The sequence below is a fragment of the Colobus angolensis genome, unplaced genomic scaffold, assembly GCF_000951035.1.
Source record: "Colobus angolensis palliatus isolate OR3802 unplaced genomic scaffold, Cang.pa_1.0 Scaffold8, whole genome shotgun sequence".
In the NCBI taxonomy this organism is placed as follows: domain Eukaryota; kingdom Metazoa; phylum Chordata; class Mammalia; order Primates; family Cercopithecidae; genus Colobus; species Colobus angolensis.
Genome location: NW_012121820.1, coordinates 19360764 through 19377878, shown reverse-complemented (window position 1 = coordinate 19377878; position 17115 = coordinate 19360764). Strand labels below are relative to the sequence as shown.

The 17115-nt window shown below is 42.8% G+C and overlaps 1 protein-coding gene across 1 annotated transcript in view; it reads right to left on the bottom strand.

Annotated features, from left to right (window-relative positions):
- Nucleotides 1–17115, bottom strand: part of NCOA6 (nuclear receptor coactivator 6) — a 92743-nt gene that overhangs the window by 30071 nt on the left and 45557 nt on the right. The window contains exons 8-11 of the mRNA XM_011929179.1: nt 15395–16511; nt 12793–12914; nt 6047–9022; nt 2415–2483 (exon numbers count right to left, since the gene is read on the bottom strand). Coding sequence (XP_011784569.1) covers nt 2415–2483; nt 6047–9022; nt 12793–12914; nt 15395–16511 — 4284 coding nt within the window. The remainder of the gene's footprint in view (nt 1–2414; nt 2484–6046; nt 9023–12792; nt 12915–15394; nt 16512–17115) is intronic.

The following is a 17115-nucleotide window of genomic DNA, read 5'->3' as shown; positions in this document are numbered from 1 at the left end:
AGGACATGTTGGCCAGGCTTGTCTTGAACTCCTGGCCTCAAGTGATCCGCCCGCCTCGGCCTCCCGAAGTGCTGAGATTACAGGCATGAGCCACCGCACTTGGCCTATTTTTATTTTTGGGGGGACGGTCTCACTCTGTCTCCCAGGCTAGAGTGCAGTGGGATCACAGCTCACTGCAGCCTCAACTGGACTCCTTGGGGTCAGATGATCCTCCTACCTCGGCCTCCCAAGCAGCATGCACGCCAAGCCCAACTAATTTTTAAAAATTTTTTGTAGAGATGGCGTTTTGCTATGTTGCCCAGGGTGATCTTGAACCCCTGGGGCTCAATCAATCCCCCTGTCTCAGCCTCCTAAAGCACTGGGGTTACAGGCATGAGTCATCACACCCAGCCTAGTTTGCTCTTTTTTTTGAGACAGAGTTTTGCTCTTGCTGCCCAGGCTAGAGTTCAGTGGTTCAATCTCCGGCTCACCACAACCTCTGCGTCCCAGGTTCAAGCGATTCTCCTGCCTCAGCCTCCAGAGTAGCTGGGATTACAGGCATGTGCCACCACACCCAGCTAATTTTGTATTGTTAGTAGAGACGGGGTTTCTCCATGTTGGTCAGGGTGATCTCGAACTCCCAACCTCAGGTGATCTGACCGCCTCGGCCTCCCAAAGTGTTGGGATTACAAGCGTGAGCCACCACGCCTGGCCTAGTTTCCTCTTTTAAAACAAGAAAGTTTGATGCTTTTGAGAATCTTAACACTATCACTGCTGATTCATAAGTAGAGATCAAGAAGGTTTGATGAAGGTAATCAGTGGCTCTGAGGGATATTAAGGATAAGGAGATTCATTTATACCAAACTTCAAAATGGAACAGGATTCTTCAGCCAATTACTGTGAGAAGGGGGAAAAATGATACGGTAAATCCTATTTTCTAGAGTAGGGTTGGGGCAGGAAATGGAATTCCCTTTCTCTCTATAGTTACTCCTTTTCTACCAAAAATGAGTTTTGCTGTATGACCCCTCCTTTAAATAATGTGCTCCATTCCTACCCTTCTCAAATATCAACATGATGTCAGGTATCATGTGGGCAACTGGCAACAAAGAAAGCATCTGGGTGGCTGGGCCGGGAGCTGTAGCTCACACCTGTAATCCCAGCACTTTGGGAGGCTAAGGCGGGTGGATCACAAGGTCAGGAGATCGAGACCATCCTGGCTAACATGATGAAACCCCGTCTCTACTAAATATACACAAAATTAGCCAGGCGTGGTGGCGGGCACCTGTAGTCCCAGCTACTCGGGAGGCTGAGGCAGGAGAATGGTGTGAACCCAGGAGGCAGAGCTTGCAGTGAGCAGAGATCGCACCACTGCACTCCAGCCTGGGTGACAAAGCGAGACTCTGTCTCAAAAAAAAAAAAAAAAGACTCTGGGTGACTGAAATGTTTTTTGCTCGCACACTATTTTCAGAGGCCTGATTTTATTCAGAGTGTGCAGTAGAAAGTCCTGTCCATCACATAGGATGCAGCACTCTGAAGTAGGTTTTAAAATAATTACAAACTATACCTTACTTTTATTGGCTCAGATTCACAAAATTAAGCATGGCTACTATTTTTTTTTTCTTACTAACTTTGTCAAGTATGTGAATTGTAGTTTCAATGAGATTCTTACCTCTTTGGGAACGAGTCAGACTTTTTTTTTTTTTTAACTCCTCAATGATCTACAGTGACAAAGAATCAAGTGAGACTAAACTGTACCATATCTGATATTTATCTGCCTCCAGTGTGTAAAGGCAAACCAAGGGCTGTTACTGCCATCATCCTCATGTATTCTGAGCTGACCCTGATCCCACAGCAGTTATCTGTCAGATTACCATGGGCTCCTACTTCCAGAACTATCATCCCTTGTGCTATTTACAATATATCGGTCACAGGGAGAAACTTAATGCCACCCAGAGATGACTGAAATGACTCTGCCTCCCTGGAGGAATGGCTACCACATTGTGGCAGAGACTCTATGAACAAGACTCCACTACTGTCATGATCATAAAATTACAAAGTGCATTAATGCTTGCCAGCCCCGTAAGTCACCATATGCCAGTTATTCAGCTGCCAACCATAGGTGCCAGGGTCATAGAACAGGGAAAACTCTGCAACAGAAACCCATGGCTGGGTGGCAGACAATGGGCACGGAGATACCCTTCTTGAGTTCCCTAGCTGACACTATGAATGCATAAGAGAGCAAGCTGGTCAGGGGGAAAATAATCTCAAGTAGAACTGCACAAGCTCTGCTGCTCAACCAAAGTCTGCTCTGAAGCAAACAGATAAAATAGTTCCAGCTACTTCCTGGCATAAGAACACATGACGTTGAGGATGGCAGTAGTTCCTTCACATGTAACCCATCCCACTCCAAGAAGTTTTTCCAAAGTACACCTTACCTGGTCTGGCAACAGAGGTCTGCAGTGCTGTGGTTGAAGTTTCCTTTGAGACTAAATTCTGCGATGGGGCTAAGGCAAGGAAAAAAAAATTACAGACCTTTTACTTTCTTTTCTAAACAAAAAGAAAGCATTAACCTAATCAATGGCTAAGTAACTGCTGAAACAATATACTCTTAGAGGGCAGTACTCAAAATTGGCCTCGAAATTACAAGTACATTTTAAAACTTACTAAAAAAATTAATTACCATAACACCCAGTACCAATGACTACCATTTAGGGGTATAAGCTTTTCCTTTTGGTATGTATAATAATGAGGGAAGGAGATGGCTATAAGAACACAGCACTCATATTTTCTGCTTCTTGGGGTCAGGTTCTGAACACTACTTGAAAAAGTCCCGAAGCATACCTTAGTAGGCAACCCAAACCATAGAGGTACAATTATACCATTCCCCTCAGCATTTAAAAAATCTAGTCTTACTCCCTAAAGACTATACTCCATGAGAGTGGAAATGGTCACATAGTTTTGTACTTTTCTACAGCACTCAGCAAAAGTGATGGGCATAAAGCAGGCATTCAACTCATACATAATAAACAAATAAATTTCATATGTTATTTACTTATCTAACAAATAGTTGCGAAGAACTTACTAGGGGCAAGACACTCTGCCAGGTACCCTGAGAGACCAAACTACATCCTCTTGCACATCAGGAACTCAGTCTAGTATTAAAGATAAGATACATACATGTAGTGCACTTGAGTGCACTCTGATGTCATACGAAGGAGTCACAAAGTATAAAATACTACAAAAGTCCAAAGCAAGGGTTAGCAATTCTAGGTTGAGAAATCTGAAGGCACATTAAAGGGAGAATCAGGCTTCAAAGGACACAGAGAACTTAGGCCCTTGAGGAATGGAATAAAATACATAACGCACTCTAGAAGGGAACCATCCTGGAAGATACTGTAAAGATTATGGCGTGGATATGCCACAGTCACATCTTGACACCTCAGTCTAAAATCCTAGATAAACTCTGCAACAATACGTTTTGCTCTCTTGTGGAAACTGTGAATTTTGTATATTTCCCTCCCTGCTTATTAAAGCAGTAAATTAGGCATTTGTGTATAAGAATTTATTTTGGATGCTTATCTGATAAATCTTAAAACTATATCTTAACTTCTACTTTTAACTTTAGTGTTCATTTCTCAAATTTCCTTTTCTTTTTCTTCTGAGACAGAGACTTGCTCTGTCGCTCAGGCTGTAGCGCAATGGCAGGATCTCGGCTCACCACAACCTCCGCCTCGTGGGTTCAAGCAATGCTCCTGCCTCAGCCTTCTGAGTAGCTGGGACCACAGGTGTATGCCACCATGCCCGGCTAATTTATATATATATATATATATATTTTTTTTTTTTTTGTAGAGATAGGGTTTTGCCTTGTTGTCTGGGATGGTCTCAAACTCCTGGGCTCAAGTGATCCACCTGCCTAGGCCTCTCAACATGCTGAGATTATAGGCATGGGCCACTGCGCCTGGCCAATTTCTCACATTTTCAAAGTAAAAGCACAGAAGTCCCTTGAAAAAGAATAGAAATGATCACTTATAAGCAAAGTGAGTGTTCTTAACTAAAATTGAGAACTTTTTCCAAGTGTGGTTCATCTCCTCAAGACCCACATATTTCTCTAGTATAATATATGATCCAGATAAAAATAATTTCTAATTACTTCATCATTTTTCTCTTGATACCAGAGGGAAAAGTCTCCTGAAAGGAGAAATGGAAATATTTAATAGTGAAGGATATACTTAATTTACACCAGGTTCCCTTTTAATTATTAGGGTCCATCTACACCAACAGAACTAGAACAAGATAGAGTAAAGACTGTCTCCTGTAAGAGCAGCAAACTCCTTGAAGGCCTTTATCCTGCCCCCATATCTCTAACACTGAGGTGAAGAGGCAGAGAGAAGGGGAATTAACCTTTCCAGAGCTCGGTGTGAGGCAGTGTGTTGGCCACTTGACAAATTTTCTCATTGAGTCCTCTCTCAGAATCCTAAATTCTGGGAGGTAGAATGTACCATCTCCATTTTACAAGTGAAGTACATGGCTTAGGAGAGGTTAAAGAACGTATCACCTGTAACTGGTAACCAGTGGGCTAGAATTTGAACTCTGATCTTACCCTGAAGCTTGTGTTCTTTCTGCCTCTCCTCCTGGGTGCTTACCACTCAGTGGTAGGCACTCGAAGCATTTTAGCTGCATAAATAAGATAGGCACTTAATTAGCTGGCCTAGGATATCGCAAAGGTCTTTCTCAGCTCTAGCAGTGTGTGACTGACTCCACTCTGAGGAAATAGAGCTTCTTCACTTAAGCCTCACAGGAGGAGGAACATGTGGGGGAAGGGAAGAAGGGAAGGAGGGGCGGTTGTAAGGACACCTGTGCTTCCATCATTAGCCCATTTTAACAGTACATAGGAAATACCCTGAACTAGATATACACAAATGGAATGCACCAATCAACAAAGAGATTACACCAAAAAGAAACTGGGAATAACAATTTTTACCACTTACTGAATAATTATATGCTAGGTTCTGTGCTAAGAATGTTATATGTACTACCTTATTGAATTCTTACAACTATTATTGTTCCATATTACAAAGGAGGAAACCAAAGTCTGGAGTGGTCAAGTAACTTGCCCAAGCCCACAGAGCTGGTAAATGCTGGTGTTATAATACCAACCCAAGCCTACAGGCTCTTGACCACTTTGTTTCTGCCGTGTCCACTATCATGAAACCCAGTTTTCTTTCAGCTCCCCTCTAGAGTAGCCCAGACAAAAAAAGAATGGTTCCTGAGATAGAGTACAATGAGAATGAGGCTATGAGGACCCATTGTTCTGAAAGTCATGAGCAAATCTTCACCCTGGTAAAGAGAATCTGCAGAAGCTGCTGTTCACACGTAAAGCACAGTGTTAAATGGGAGGTTCACAGTATAGACTCTGAACAAACACTGAACTTCTTTGAGCTTCAATCTTCTCACCCATACAATGGGGTTAAGAATATCTGATATGGTTGGTATAAAGATGATGCAAGACAACATATGTAAAAATGCTTCCTTGTAAATTGAAAAACTTTTATATAAATGAAAGGTGTCATTATTTCAGGAGCTCTTTGTTTTTTTTGAGACAGAGTCTCGCTCTGTTGCCCAGGCTGGAGTACAGTGGCGTGATCTCGGCTCACTGCAACCTCTGCTCTCAGGTTCAAGCGATTCTCCTGCCTCAGTCTCCTGAGTAGCTGTGAGTACAGGAGTGTGCCATCATGCCTGGCTAATTTTTGTATTTTTAGTAGAGGTAGAGTTTCACCATGTTGGCCAGGCTGGTCTTGAACTCCTGACCTCAAGTGATCTGCCTGCCTTGGCCTCCCAAAGTGTTAGGATTACAGGCGTGAGCCACCGCACCCGGCCCTTAGCTCTCTTTAATGAATGCAAACTTAACATGGGATTTAAAAGCATATTTTCCAACGTACTTTCAATAAATAAAACTACTTCCATTTAGCCCACTCTCCTTCAAGTAAAAAACGAGTCATGCTTTCTCTTGTGGGATTAGGTCATCAAAAAACTGACACAAAGAGATGATGAAGCCCCAAGTACATACCTATGCTGGGTAGAAGTTCTGGATGGGATCCCACCTTCTCCTCCACTAGGCCACCCGCAAGTGGCTCAGATGCTATGCCACCATGATTGCTTTTTGTGGTCGGTACGGCGGAGATGAGCTCGGAGGGTACCAGAGTGGTTACTATCGAGCGTACACTGGTGGGGAGAGCACCGCCAGGTAAGCTGGGTCCTGCTGAGGCAGTGCCCGGGCCCACGGGGCTAGAGGTCATTTTTAGCAGAGTGGGTGCTGGGGGCGTTGGGGTTTTACTGTCCAGCTCTGTGGGTAACTGCTCTGTTCCCACGAGCCCCGGAGCTGTGGTGTCTAGCCCTTGGCCTTCAGTCTCTCCATCTGCACCATATTGTTCTTCCCCTTTCTCAAGAGAGCCTGTAACTTTCTTACACGCCTTGGTCAACAAAATTTGGCCAATTTTGTCCACTTTTCCTTTGCCCTTACTAGACGAGACTGGGCTTCGCCGGTTGACAGAGGACCCTGGACTATTGGTCAAAAGGGGAGAAACCATTGTGGTTGACTGTGAAGAGGGAAGTGTGTTCTGATCTGCTGAGGTGTTCACCTGAGGGCTAGCCTCATCTGGATTCAATTCTTTCACTTGCTGGACAGGGGGATGAGGAGGGACAACTGGAGAAGACGTACAAGGAGGGGAAGGAAGCTGAACAGGGGTGGCTCGTGAGCTAAGGACCAAAGGTCGACCTGTCTGGATGTTTGGAGCAGGACTACTGGAGGGAGCATTAGGTGGTACAGGAGCAGAAGAAAACTTTATGTTCTGAGGTATGTGTAAAGGGCCAACAACTGCAACAGAGGGCGGCAGCAGGCCAGAGTTGGTTGTCAGTGGGGCTGCAGGAATTGTGCTTGGCTGTGATCCTTTCATAACCTGAATTATTGAGGATGAATTGATAAAGACAGGTGTAATGAACTGAGGCCGGGCATTAGACTGAGCAGCTGACTGTCCCTCAGAAACCATAACCTTGCTACCCACATTGGGCATTGTGACAACTGTTGACATCAATGCAGACTGCAAGTGAGTTGGCAAAGCTGCTGATGTGTTAGCTGAAGTTGTGATGGGATTGGAAGTGACAAATACAGTTATTTGATTTGGGGGCAAAGGAGTGGAAATGGAGGAAGAGCTAACAGGTCTTGACATTACTGGAGGGATGCTTGGTGCAACGTTAGAACTGACCTCACTCAATTCGGGATGCCCAAGGGTTGAACACGGCTCATTACTGTGAGGTAAGTTTAGGGAATTAGAGGGTTCTTTAGAAGAAGACGGATCCTGCAGTGTGGGAATGACAGATGCTTTTTTGAGGTCCTCCCCAGAAACTACTGGAGGTGTTACTTCCAGATCTGTAAGCCCAGGGGGTTTAATCGTCACATTGGGAGCTCCAGAGTTGTCAAGAAGTTGACTTAATGATGTTGGTGCTTCCCTCATAGCAGGAGACACCAAATTTTTGTTCTCTTCGACACTGGGAAGTTTGTTAGGATCCGAAGGCTGCCCATCCTTTTTGGATTGATCTTCAGGGACAACCATTTTAACTTCTTGGGCAGGGACTGCTTTTAGTTCAATGTTTACCTGTTCCTTCCTACCCTGGGAATTCTGGCAATCACTGTCCTGAGGCACATTCAAGCTCTCCTTGTTATCCTCAACAACACCCCCAACTGCAGCCACAGACACAGTAGGATTCTGAGGATTCAGCCCACTGTTGTTAGGAAAGCTCCCAGGTACAGGGGGATTGGCCAGAGGAGTGGGACTGACCAATACATTTCTCGGCAACTCCACGTTCTGCAACAGGGCTGCATTTGTCTGAGAGGCCAGAGTAAGTTTAGGGGCTTTTGAATTTTGCCTTCCCGGGCTTGGAGTGGTTTTCCTACTGGCCCCAGGACTAGACCTGCGACTGTTGCTTGGACTTGCCCGTTTTGTTGCTCCAGAATTAGACTGCTTTCCAGAATTCACTACCACAGAATCTAATTTGTGAGTTTGTGGGGTAGCAAAATTGGAAGGATTCATGGTAAGATTTGAAGGTGCTTGCCCGATGGCCTTCAAAGTTGTTGGATTTAGGCCTTGTTGATCAAAGCCCCTGTTTAAATTTGGCCTAGGAGGTAAAGGAATATTAATCTGTGGAGGGAAGAGTCCTGCTATGGAAGCATTGAGTCTTTCTGGTGACAGACTGATTTCTGAAGGTTCTGTACTGGGAGGGCGGTTGTTGGGTGTCTGAGGATAATAGGGTCTGGGGCTGGCTCTGTTTGGTGTTTTGGGCCTAGATGTCTGGGTTGGCGCGGCCACATTTGGAAAGTGGTGGCCATGAGAGCTGGGCAGGGAATTTACAGGGGGTTGCTGGGGAGTTGCACCTTGAGTTGCTGAAAGGGGCGATGGTCCAGGTTTTGGCCCTGTCATCATTAACTGATTCTGGGGAAGTACTACATGTGAAGGCATGTTGTTTGGGCCTCCTGGGACAGATGGTGCTTCACTGCCACTTGCTTCAGGGAGCGAGGCCATCTCTGCCAGTGGCGAGCTGGAAGGATTCTGCGGGCTCTCCTGATAGACCATTTTCCTTGAATTGCTTCCCAAAGGAGTATTCACAGGCATTGGCATTCTTTGTTTATCAGGTGATGGTGGCACGGAGGCAGGTCCTTGCAGACTGACCATGACAGGCACACTGCCACTCTGTTGCATGGGCATTCTCTGGGAGTCGGGGTTCAGGGGGCCCCTTGGAGGATGGACACTTTGAGAGACTGGAAGCCTAACTGATTTGGGATCCTGCTGCATCATGAGCATCATCATCATTTGCTGCTGCTGTTGCTGCTGCTGAGACTGTGGCTGACTGGGAGGTGGTGGCTGCTGCTGCTGAGGCAGTTGTGGCTGTGGCTGCTGCTGTGGTGGCTGTGGTGGGGGTGCCACATGCTGCATGAGTTGAGGAGGCATCTGCTGAAGTGGCCTCTGTTCAACTGGTTGAGAAGGATAACCTAAAACAAGCCCCCCAAATCAGGGAAGTTAGATTTTTCAGCAAGAAAATGTTGCTACCTTTAGAGTATAGCCAAGCAATACTCATCTAGGTGGCACAGACTATGCACAAACAGCTCAGGCATGCCCACTCCTGGGGCAGGGGGTAGCCCCTCATTACTTGACATAAGCAAAAGGGGCACAGTGCTTAAGGAAGCAAAAAGCAAAGCATCAAAAAACCTGGAGCTCCTTGGTGTGTAGGGTCTGAATGAGCCATGACTGTACTAAGAGCCTGATTTTCTGTGCTATGTACTGAAAATGGCTGTGTCTATACCAGCCAAATATTCAGATGAAATGAGAAAAACTCCATCAACAGCAAGTGCCTGTCTACCCAAGATTCAGATCTCATGTAGTCATAATCAATATTTCAGTGTACTTGTGAATGAAGTAAGGCATTTAGGATTCACTTCTTCTGTTAGTATAAGAATAATTTTTTTAAAGATGTGGTTTTGTTGAAAATAACAGCATTGAAGACAGCCTTTTTATTCTTTCAACAGAAGTAAAATATAAAATTCTAGGATTCAGTTCCTTAAGAAAGAGGAATTTAAAATTATTCCAATTCATTGGCTCCATACACTATGCCGCATCCTTCAGGATTAATCCTTTGGGGGAAACCAACTGAATTAAAATTGCCCCTCAGATGTAAATCAGTTTAATAAACAGTAGGAGTTAATGGAAGCTGATATACACATTGAAAATAAAATTAGGGCACTGAAGTTTTTATGGATATTAATTTGTACTTAACTTTCTTACATGCAAATCTCTATTTGGAGAATATTTTCCATGAATCCACAGTTGGAGAATAAGTAAGACGGAAGCATAGCCCTCAGGAATAAAAAATAATTTTGGGAAAAGAACCCTGAAGGACAACATCTTCTAGATATGCAGAGGGCAACACCTCAAATTATTCTTTTTTGTGAAGATTTTACTTGGCATTTTAGAACCAAAACCTTATAATCAGAAAAGATAAAAAGATACACAAACTGGCCAGGTGCGGTGGCTCATGCCTGCAATCCCAGCACTTTGGGAGGCCGAGGCGGGCAAATCACCTGAGGTCAGGGGTTCGAGACCAGCCTGACCAACATGGTGAAACCCCGTCTCTACTAAAAATACAAAATTAGCTGAGCATAGTAGCGCATGCCTGTAATCCCAGCTACTCGGGAGGCTGAGGCAGGAGAATCGCTTGAACCCGGGAGGCAGAGGTTGTGGTAAGCCAAGATTGCGCCATTGCACTCCAGCCTGGGCAACAAGAGCAAAATTCCGTCTCAAAAAAAAAAGATACTCAAACCAAGAATAACGGTGGTTCTGCGGGAAAAAGTGGGCATACAGCTGTGCATATATGGGATACAATTCCAGTTCCACAAACTAGATTTATTCCATTGTTGCATGAAGAGTACATTGGGGAGGTTTTAAGAAGGTGTAGGAATAAGAGTAATTGGCTCTGGCAGTCAAAAGAAATGCTGACTCAACATTTTCATAGAGCAGCTACCAAATTTTGTGGGTCAGACTCAGTACTCAATAGCTAATTAATGTCTTCTGGCCAAAGATTTCCATGGTATCAACGAATACAATGTGTAGAATCCAGTTTTGAAGATTTTTTTAAAAATCCTTTTTTATTTTAGGCCCGAGTAACTTCTTGACCTTTATAAAGCCAGTAACATACGGCATTTCTATGGTTCAATTGTCCTTTAGACTATATAGTCAAATATAGCGGGTTCCTATTTTTCACATTCAGTCTGGGGTTCCCACATTAAGAAAATCGTAATTTCTGCAAAAGCCTGTTGATGTCAGGGCTATGACATGGATGCCTTTTATCTTTAAAATCAGCCCACCAGACAGTAAATACCAAAGAGGACAGCATAGACAATACAGCAGCCCCTTAAAGGTAACAGTTAAGGGCATGGCTGCTACAGAGTCTAGAAGCTGGAGGCAGCAGTCCAAAAGGCACTAATGACAAGACAGATTGGGGTTGATGTGACAGAATGGTGAAGAGGGAAAGCCAGGACACACACAGTGCCCATAACACAATCACAAACCAAATTTATTACTCAGGGAATGCAAACTCCTATGCCTTTAGGGGTCAGGCAGGTAGTAGAGAATAGAAGTGGACTGGTATAAGACAGCAAGAGTCCTGTCAACAGTGCCAAACTGCAGAGCAGATGCCCTGTTTAAAGGCATTTAAATTCAGACTTTTGTTTAAGACACTGCATAGCAACTCAAACCCATTATAGGCCAAATTCAGCCTGCAGGTCCCCAGTTTGCAGAAAGAAGGCAATAAATGTATACAAAGACCCTGGGATTCATATAATATAGAAGAGTTCAGATGTATCTGAGGCAAGAAGGCATGTTCCTGCTCTCAATGCCTTCTGGACATACTCCCCAAAGACTGATGACCACCCAGTCTCAGCTATGCCACTGCATCTCACTCATGGGAAGTGTGATATGCCCAAACAATTTGTAATAAATAACACAAAATATTGATATAATGATGGATTTAGCTTTTTGTTTGGATTCCCTTTTAAAATACATAAATCAGGGGTAGATTAAAGTTTATTCCTAAAATAATGTCACTCTCATTTTCATGCCAAAAAGGAGCTGAAATAACTAGTGAGGAAGAAACAAAACATACCCTCTGTACACACAGGGGAGAGAGTAGCCTAAGTGTGAAGGATTGTGCATCTTCAACCGTGTCATAGGGGAATAAAGTTACAAGTCATTGCTCAGGCCAAGATAACCAGGTTTAGAGATATTGTGGCAGCTGGCCTTGGTTCTATAATATCTATGTTTGAATGAATTAGTTTTAGGAGCTTTTCCATCTTTGACATAATTTTTCAACATTTAAAGGATAGCATTATTTTATAATCAGAGAGGGTACAACAAAGGGGGCTTCCAATATTGGTCCTATTTATTATAAATTATTAACCTACGTGGCAGAAAAATGGGTGTCTCTTTTATTTCTTTATATCTTTTTTATATTTTAAAGACTCAATAATGAAACTTCTATAAAAAAGATCATCTTGTTTTAAACCCTGGTAGTTCCCCGCTTTGAAAAAGCCCCAGGAAGAAACGCTGCAGGAAAGGCAGATAAGCAGGATTAGAGTGAAATCATCTCTCCATTTAATCTTATCCTGTTCTGATGCCAACTAGAACCTTGACATTGACAAGAATAAAGAGGCACTTCACATTTCAGGGTGTTTTTTTTTGAGACAGGGTCTCACCCCTGTAGCCCAGGCTGGAGTGCAGTGGCATGAACATGGCTCACTGCAACTTCGATTTCCTGGGCTCAGGTGATGCTCCACCTCAGCCTCCTGAGTAGTTGGGACTGTAGGTGTGTGTCACCATACCTGGCTAATTTTAACAAAATTTTTGTAGAGACAAAGTTTCACCATGTTGCCCAGGCTGGTCTTGAACACTTGGGCTCAAGCAATCTGCTCACCTTGGCCTCCCAAAGTACTGGGATTACAGGTGGATGAGCCATCGTGCCCAACCACATTTCAGTCCGATTTTATGAGGACTTAAAATAACAAAGACAAATTTGAATAGAATGTGTGTATGTGCCTTCAAAAGTTATATTTGAAATTTTTACTTAATACCAAGGTGAGACACATTAAATCACTGAAGTAGACTAGTTAGCAGAAAAAAATAAAATACTATTGTTTCCTCGAAGACAATGAAGCCTTGTAATGCCACATGCACATGTGATAAGTGTATAATCTAGCTAATATTTTATCACCTGGTGGCCGGTTTGAAAATTCTGGCAGTTTAGGGCCTGAGTTATCCAAGTTAATTCCTTGTTCTCCAGGCAATGGTGGCTGATCAGCCTCTTCCAGACCAGCTGGGCGAGTATCTGGGGTGCTTAAAAAAAAAAAAAAAGTAACATATTTTAGAATAAGTTGCATAGAAAATACACAAAACTAGCTTAACCCTTCCCCTATTTCTGAAGAACTAAAATGTTTGTATTACCATTATTCATCTCTCTCTAGTTTGGATAAAACATTAAATATTGGCACAAAAATAATCTGGCAATTTCATTAAATGTTAAAATCCACTTAATCTAACAGCACTGTATTTACTCAAAATGCTTTCCACAAATTCCTGATGCAATAATTTTCATGTAATCACCCATTCCTTAGATGTTTTTAAGACTTGATCATAGGGCTATCAATGTAATAAGGTATTATTCCTATGAAACCACACTATCTTCAATGTAGCGATCAAATTCAACTAGGGGGTCTGATTGTTTCTTTTTTGTGGATATAACAGTGGGGGCTCAATTCATAACACCTTGCAAAAGGTTGTATAGGTTGGCTGATGGAAATGGTGTTCAGAGAACAAATAAAGATTGAGACCACCACAACAAAAATTTTGCTGCAGAATGTGCAGACATCTCTATTGGCTTTGAGATGCCTTCACTTTTACCTGGGTGTAGCTTAAAATTTTTAGTGGGGAAGAAAAAAATGAAGAAAATGTAGCTATTAACATCCACATTCTCAAAGAACAAGACTGCTCACGGGCCTCATTTTGTTTGTAATCTCAGTACTAACTGTACTTTTCTATCTTTAGTTTCCCTTTGCCCTGATTTTGTTCACCCACTTCTAGGTAGTGTTTTGTCTCACTCTACTGTGTACAGTTTCATAAGCCAACAAAATCCATTTTAAAAGCCCCCTAGCACATGGAAATTTAGAACCTGAAGCAGATCTTTAGCACATCCAGACCCCTGTAACAAGTTGCTCCTCGTAAAACTTCTCTCACTTTAAATTACAGGCAAAGATTCAGCGGTAACCTTTACTTTCAGAAAATTGTAGAGCTAAGAAATCTCAAATATCTGGTCCAGCCCCTTCATGTTATGAATGAGAAAACAAAGGCCCAAAGAGATGTGTGAAACAGGCCCGAGATTTCACAGTGAACTAGTGGTAGAGCTGGAAGCAGGTACTTTTCCTGTAAACCCAGTGTCTCTTCCCTAGGAGTCCTGATGCTGTATAAGGTCGCTTTCACAATTTGTAGACCTAAGTAAGCACTTTCCCTAAGGGCTGGTGAAGATGGCAAAAAATGCACACACTAGAGGCAACTGAATAACCTTGCAATTTTACTCCCAGACTATTGAGAGAATAAAATATTTATTAAATAATTATTCCCACAGATTGATACTAGTAAAGAATTTAAGTGAGAAAGAGCTATCAGAAAAATTAGATAATTAAGTTTGAATTCAGAAAAATATAGGTTATTATTAATAATATACCATGATAAGCTTTTAAAGTATAAGATTCAAGAAGCAGCAAGTGAGCATGATATAACACAGTACAAAGAATGTTGTGGGAAGGCTGGGATAAAGGTAGTTGGTTTAATTTTGAACATTTAACCTTGTTGAAATAAAGTTTCTTGATTCTTTTTCTATAATTCTAACAGTTTGTTTCAATTAACCTGTTTTACATTCATTAGCCATTATTTCCTCATAATAAATGTCTCTAAATTTTAGTTTTATGATTAAAGGCACAAAATATAGCTCAATGAATAGTCCTTCTGGAAACATTTTATCAAACCCAGCAACACAAATTAATACTTAGCTTCAGGAAATGAAATATAAATTGTTAATTGCCTTTCCTGCTATGATCTTGCAATGTAACTCACCTGGAGAACGTTTACTGAAAGGGTAACTGATTTAAAAGGTCCAATCATCTTAGCGTGGGGTTTTAAGCTTCTAGGGATGATAAAGAGCCTTTAAAGGAAAGGCACCTGTGCAAAAAAACCATTTCTATTTGAGAGACAGCAGTAGTTTTAATTTCCAAAACACATTTGGCCTCTCTGGTTCCCCAATAGCCATCATAGGCCTGAAGTCAGTGCTTTGTGGAGGTACCATATGGAAGCACTGGTTACTTTTCAGGCTCTGATTGCCAAAACCCCCCTGACACTGTAGAATTAAGAGATATACCAGCCAATGGCAACATATGAATCTTGTTTGGATCCTTATTTGAACAAATTGTAAGAAAAAAATTTGAGATAATCAGGGAAGTTTGAACACTGGATATGAGAGTACTAAGGAAGTATTAGTTTTCTAGGTGTGCTAACAATATTGTGCGAGCATATTAAAAACTGTCCTTATCTTTTAGAGACACACACTGAAATATTCACCAAGTGAAATTTGCTTTGAAATACTCAAGAGGGTAATGGAAGAGAGTACAGACGAAGGCAAGATAAGCTATGAGTTGATAATTGTTGAAGCAGGGGGATTTCATTATACTATTCTAGTTTTATATTATGTAAAATTTTCCATCAAAAAAAGTTATCCACATAGAAAACAAATGAATAAAATTTGAGGCAAAACCATCACAACCTACTTTAGATCTTGCTGACTGTTTTTCTTCTTCCGAGGGGGTTTCTTCTTCTTCGGTTTATTTGCGTTGGTATTATTTTGCTTATTGTTTACCCCAAAATGGCCTGCAGAGATATCACTCTGCAATAAGTTGACCAACAATGGGCTCGTTAGCGTGACATCCTTATTGACTGGGAAGCCTGGATTTTGACCACAGGACATCTGATTTCCATTGGGAGCTCCACTGAAAGGTGCATTGAAAGACATCCCATGGCCTGAGAAGTGGTTTCCCGAGGCACTGTTTCCCTGCATGGCCTGCACATGAGGGGGGACCATGTTGGTTTGTTGCATGCTAACATCAGGCATCATCTGAGACAAACTGACATCATTATTTGCCGTAGTAGCAGGATCACCATGCTGCTGGGCCATGTGTGGGCTGGGCCCTGGTGGCCGCAGGACCTGCCCCTGAATCCCCATAACCTGAGATGGACTGTTGTTCACAGGCCCTTGCTGGGGCAACATCTGTCCTGACATCTGTCCTGTAAACTGCACCATATTTCCTTGCATGTTCGGAGTTGGTCCCCTCATTATCTGGGCTGGTCCCGGCATGACACTGGATTGGTTCTGAGTGTTAAACTGTTGCTTATTCCCCTGCATTTGATTGGTCATGATCTGCTCTATCATTGGGTTCTGTTGGAGCAAAACCTGTCCCTGAGGCCCCATCATCTGGTTATGTGGTGCCATCATTTGTGGGCCCTGCTGGGAAAGCATCTGCTTGGGTGGGGTCATCCTTTGGGGTGAGGGCCCAAGATTTTGGCTCGGGGGGTTCACCATCATCTGGCCCTGTGGCATAAGCTGGGCCCTTGAAAGGATCATAGGGTTCTGAGGGTTCAAGGTTCCTTGTTGCTGGACCATCTGGCCCTGGGAGGGCACGATCTGCTGGTGCATGCCCATCAGTTGAGATGGTGGGCCCTGCTGGGGCTGGCCTTGCATGTTGCTGAGGTTCACTTGCGGAACCCCAGAACTACCAGCCTGCTGATTGTTCATGTTGCCATGAATTCCCATGAGGCTGGGCTGCATCATATTTGGTGGCCCGTGGGACACCTGCATCTGGTTTTGAGGAGGACCAGCTCCTTGACCACCTTAAAAAAAAAAAGTCATAGTTTCAGAAATATTTTTATCTTATTGGTATTAAGATACTCAAGTTACATTACTCAGAAAGACATCCATCACCCATATATCCACTGACCAACATAAATGTGCTGTTGACATACTTCCTGTGAGTTTTCTAAACTATGAAGATGTGGCTGTGGGATAAATGCTTACATTCCCAATGACCATATAATAGAGAAGGAGAAAGTTTCTATATTCCCATATGGTATCTTAAAGATTTAACATATCAAAGATTAAGAAAGTTTACTTTCTTTCAGATTAAATAATGAGAAAGGCAGCATCTCATTGTTTTAAAATGACTTGTAGTGGCGGGGCTCGGGTGGTTCATGCCTGTAATCCCAGCACTTTGGGAGGCTGAGGCAGGCGAATTGCTTGAGCCTGGGAGGTGGAGGTTGAAGTGAGCAAAGATCATGCCATTGAAGTCCAGCCTGGTGACAGAGAGAAACCCTCTTAATTATTTATCTCAAAAAATAAATTAAATTTAAAAAGCACTATAGGCTAGTGAAATAACTCTGCTATAAATGAGCCAGAGAAACAAAGAATGTGAAGTGTCCTCTTAGGAAAACCTCAACA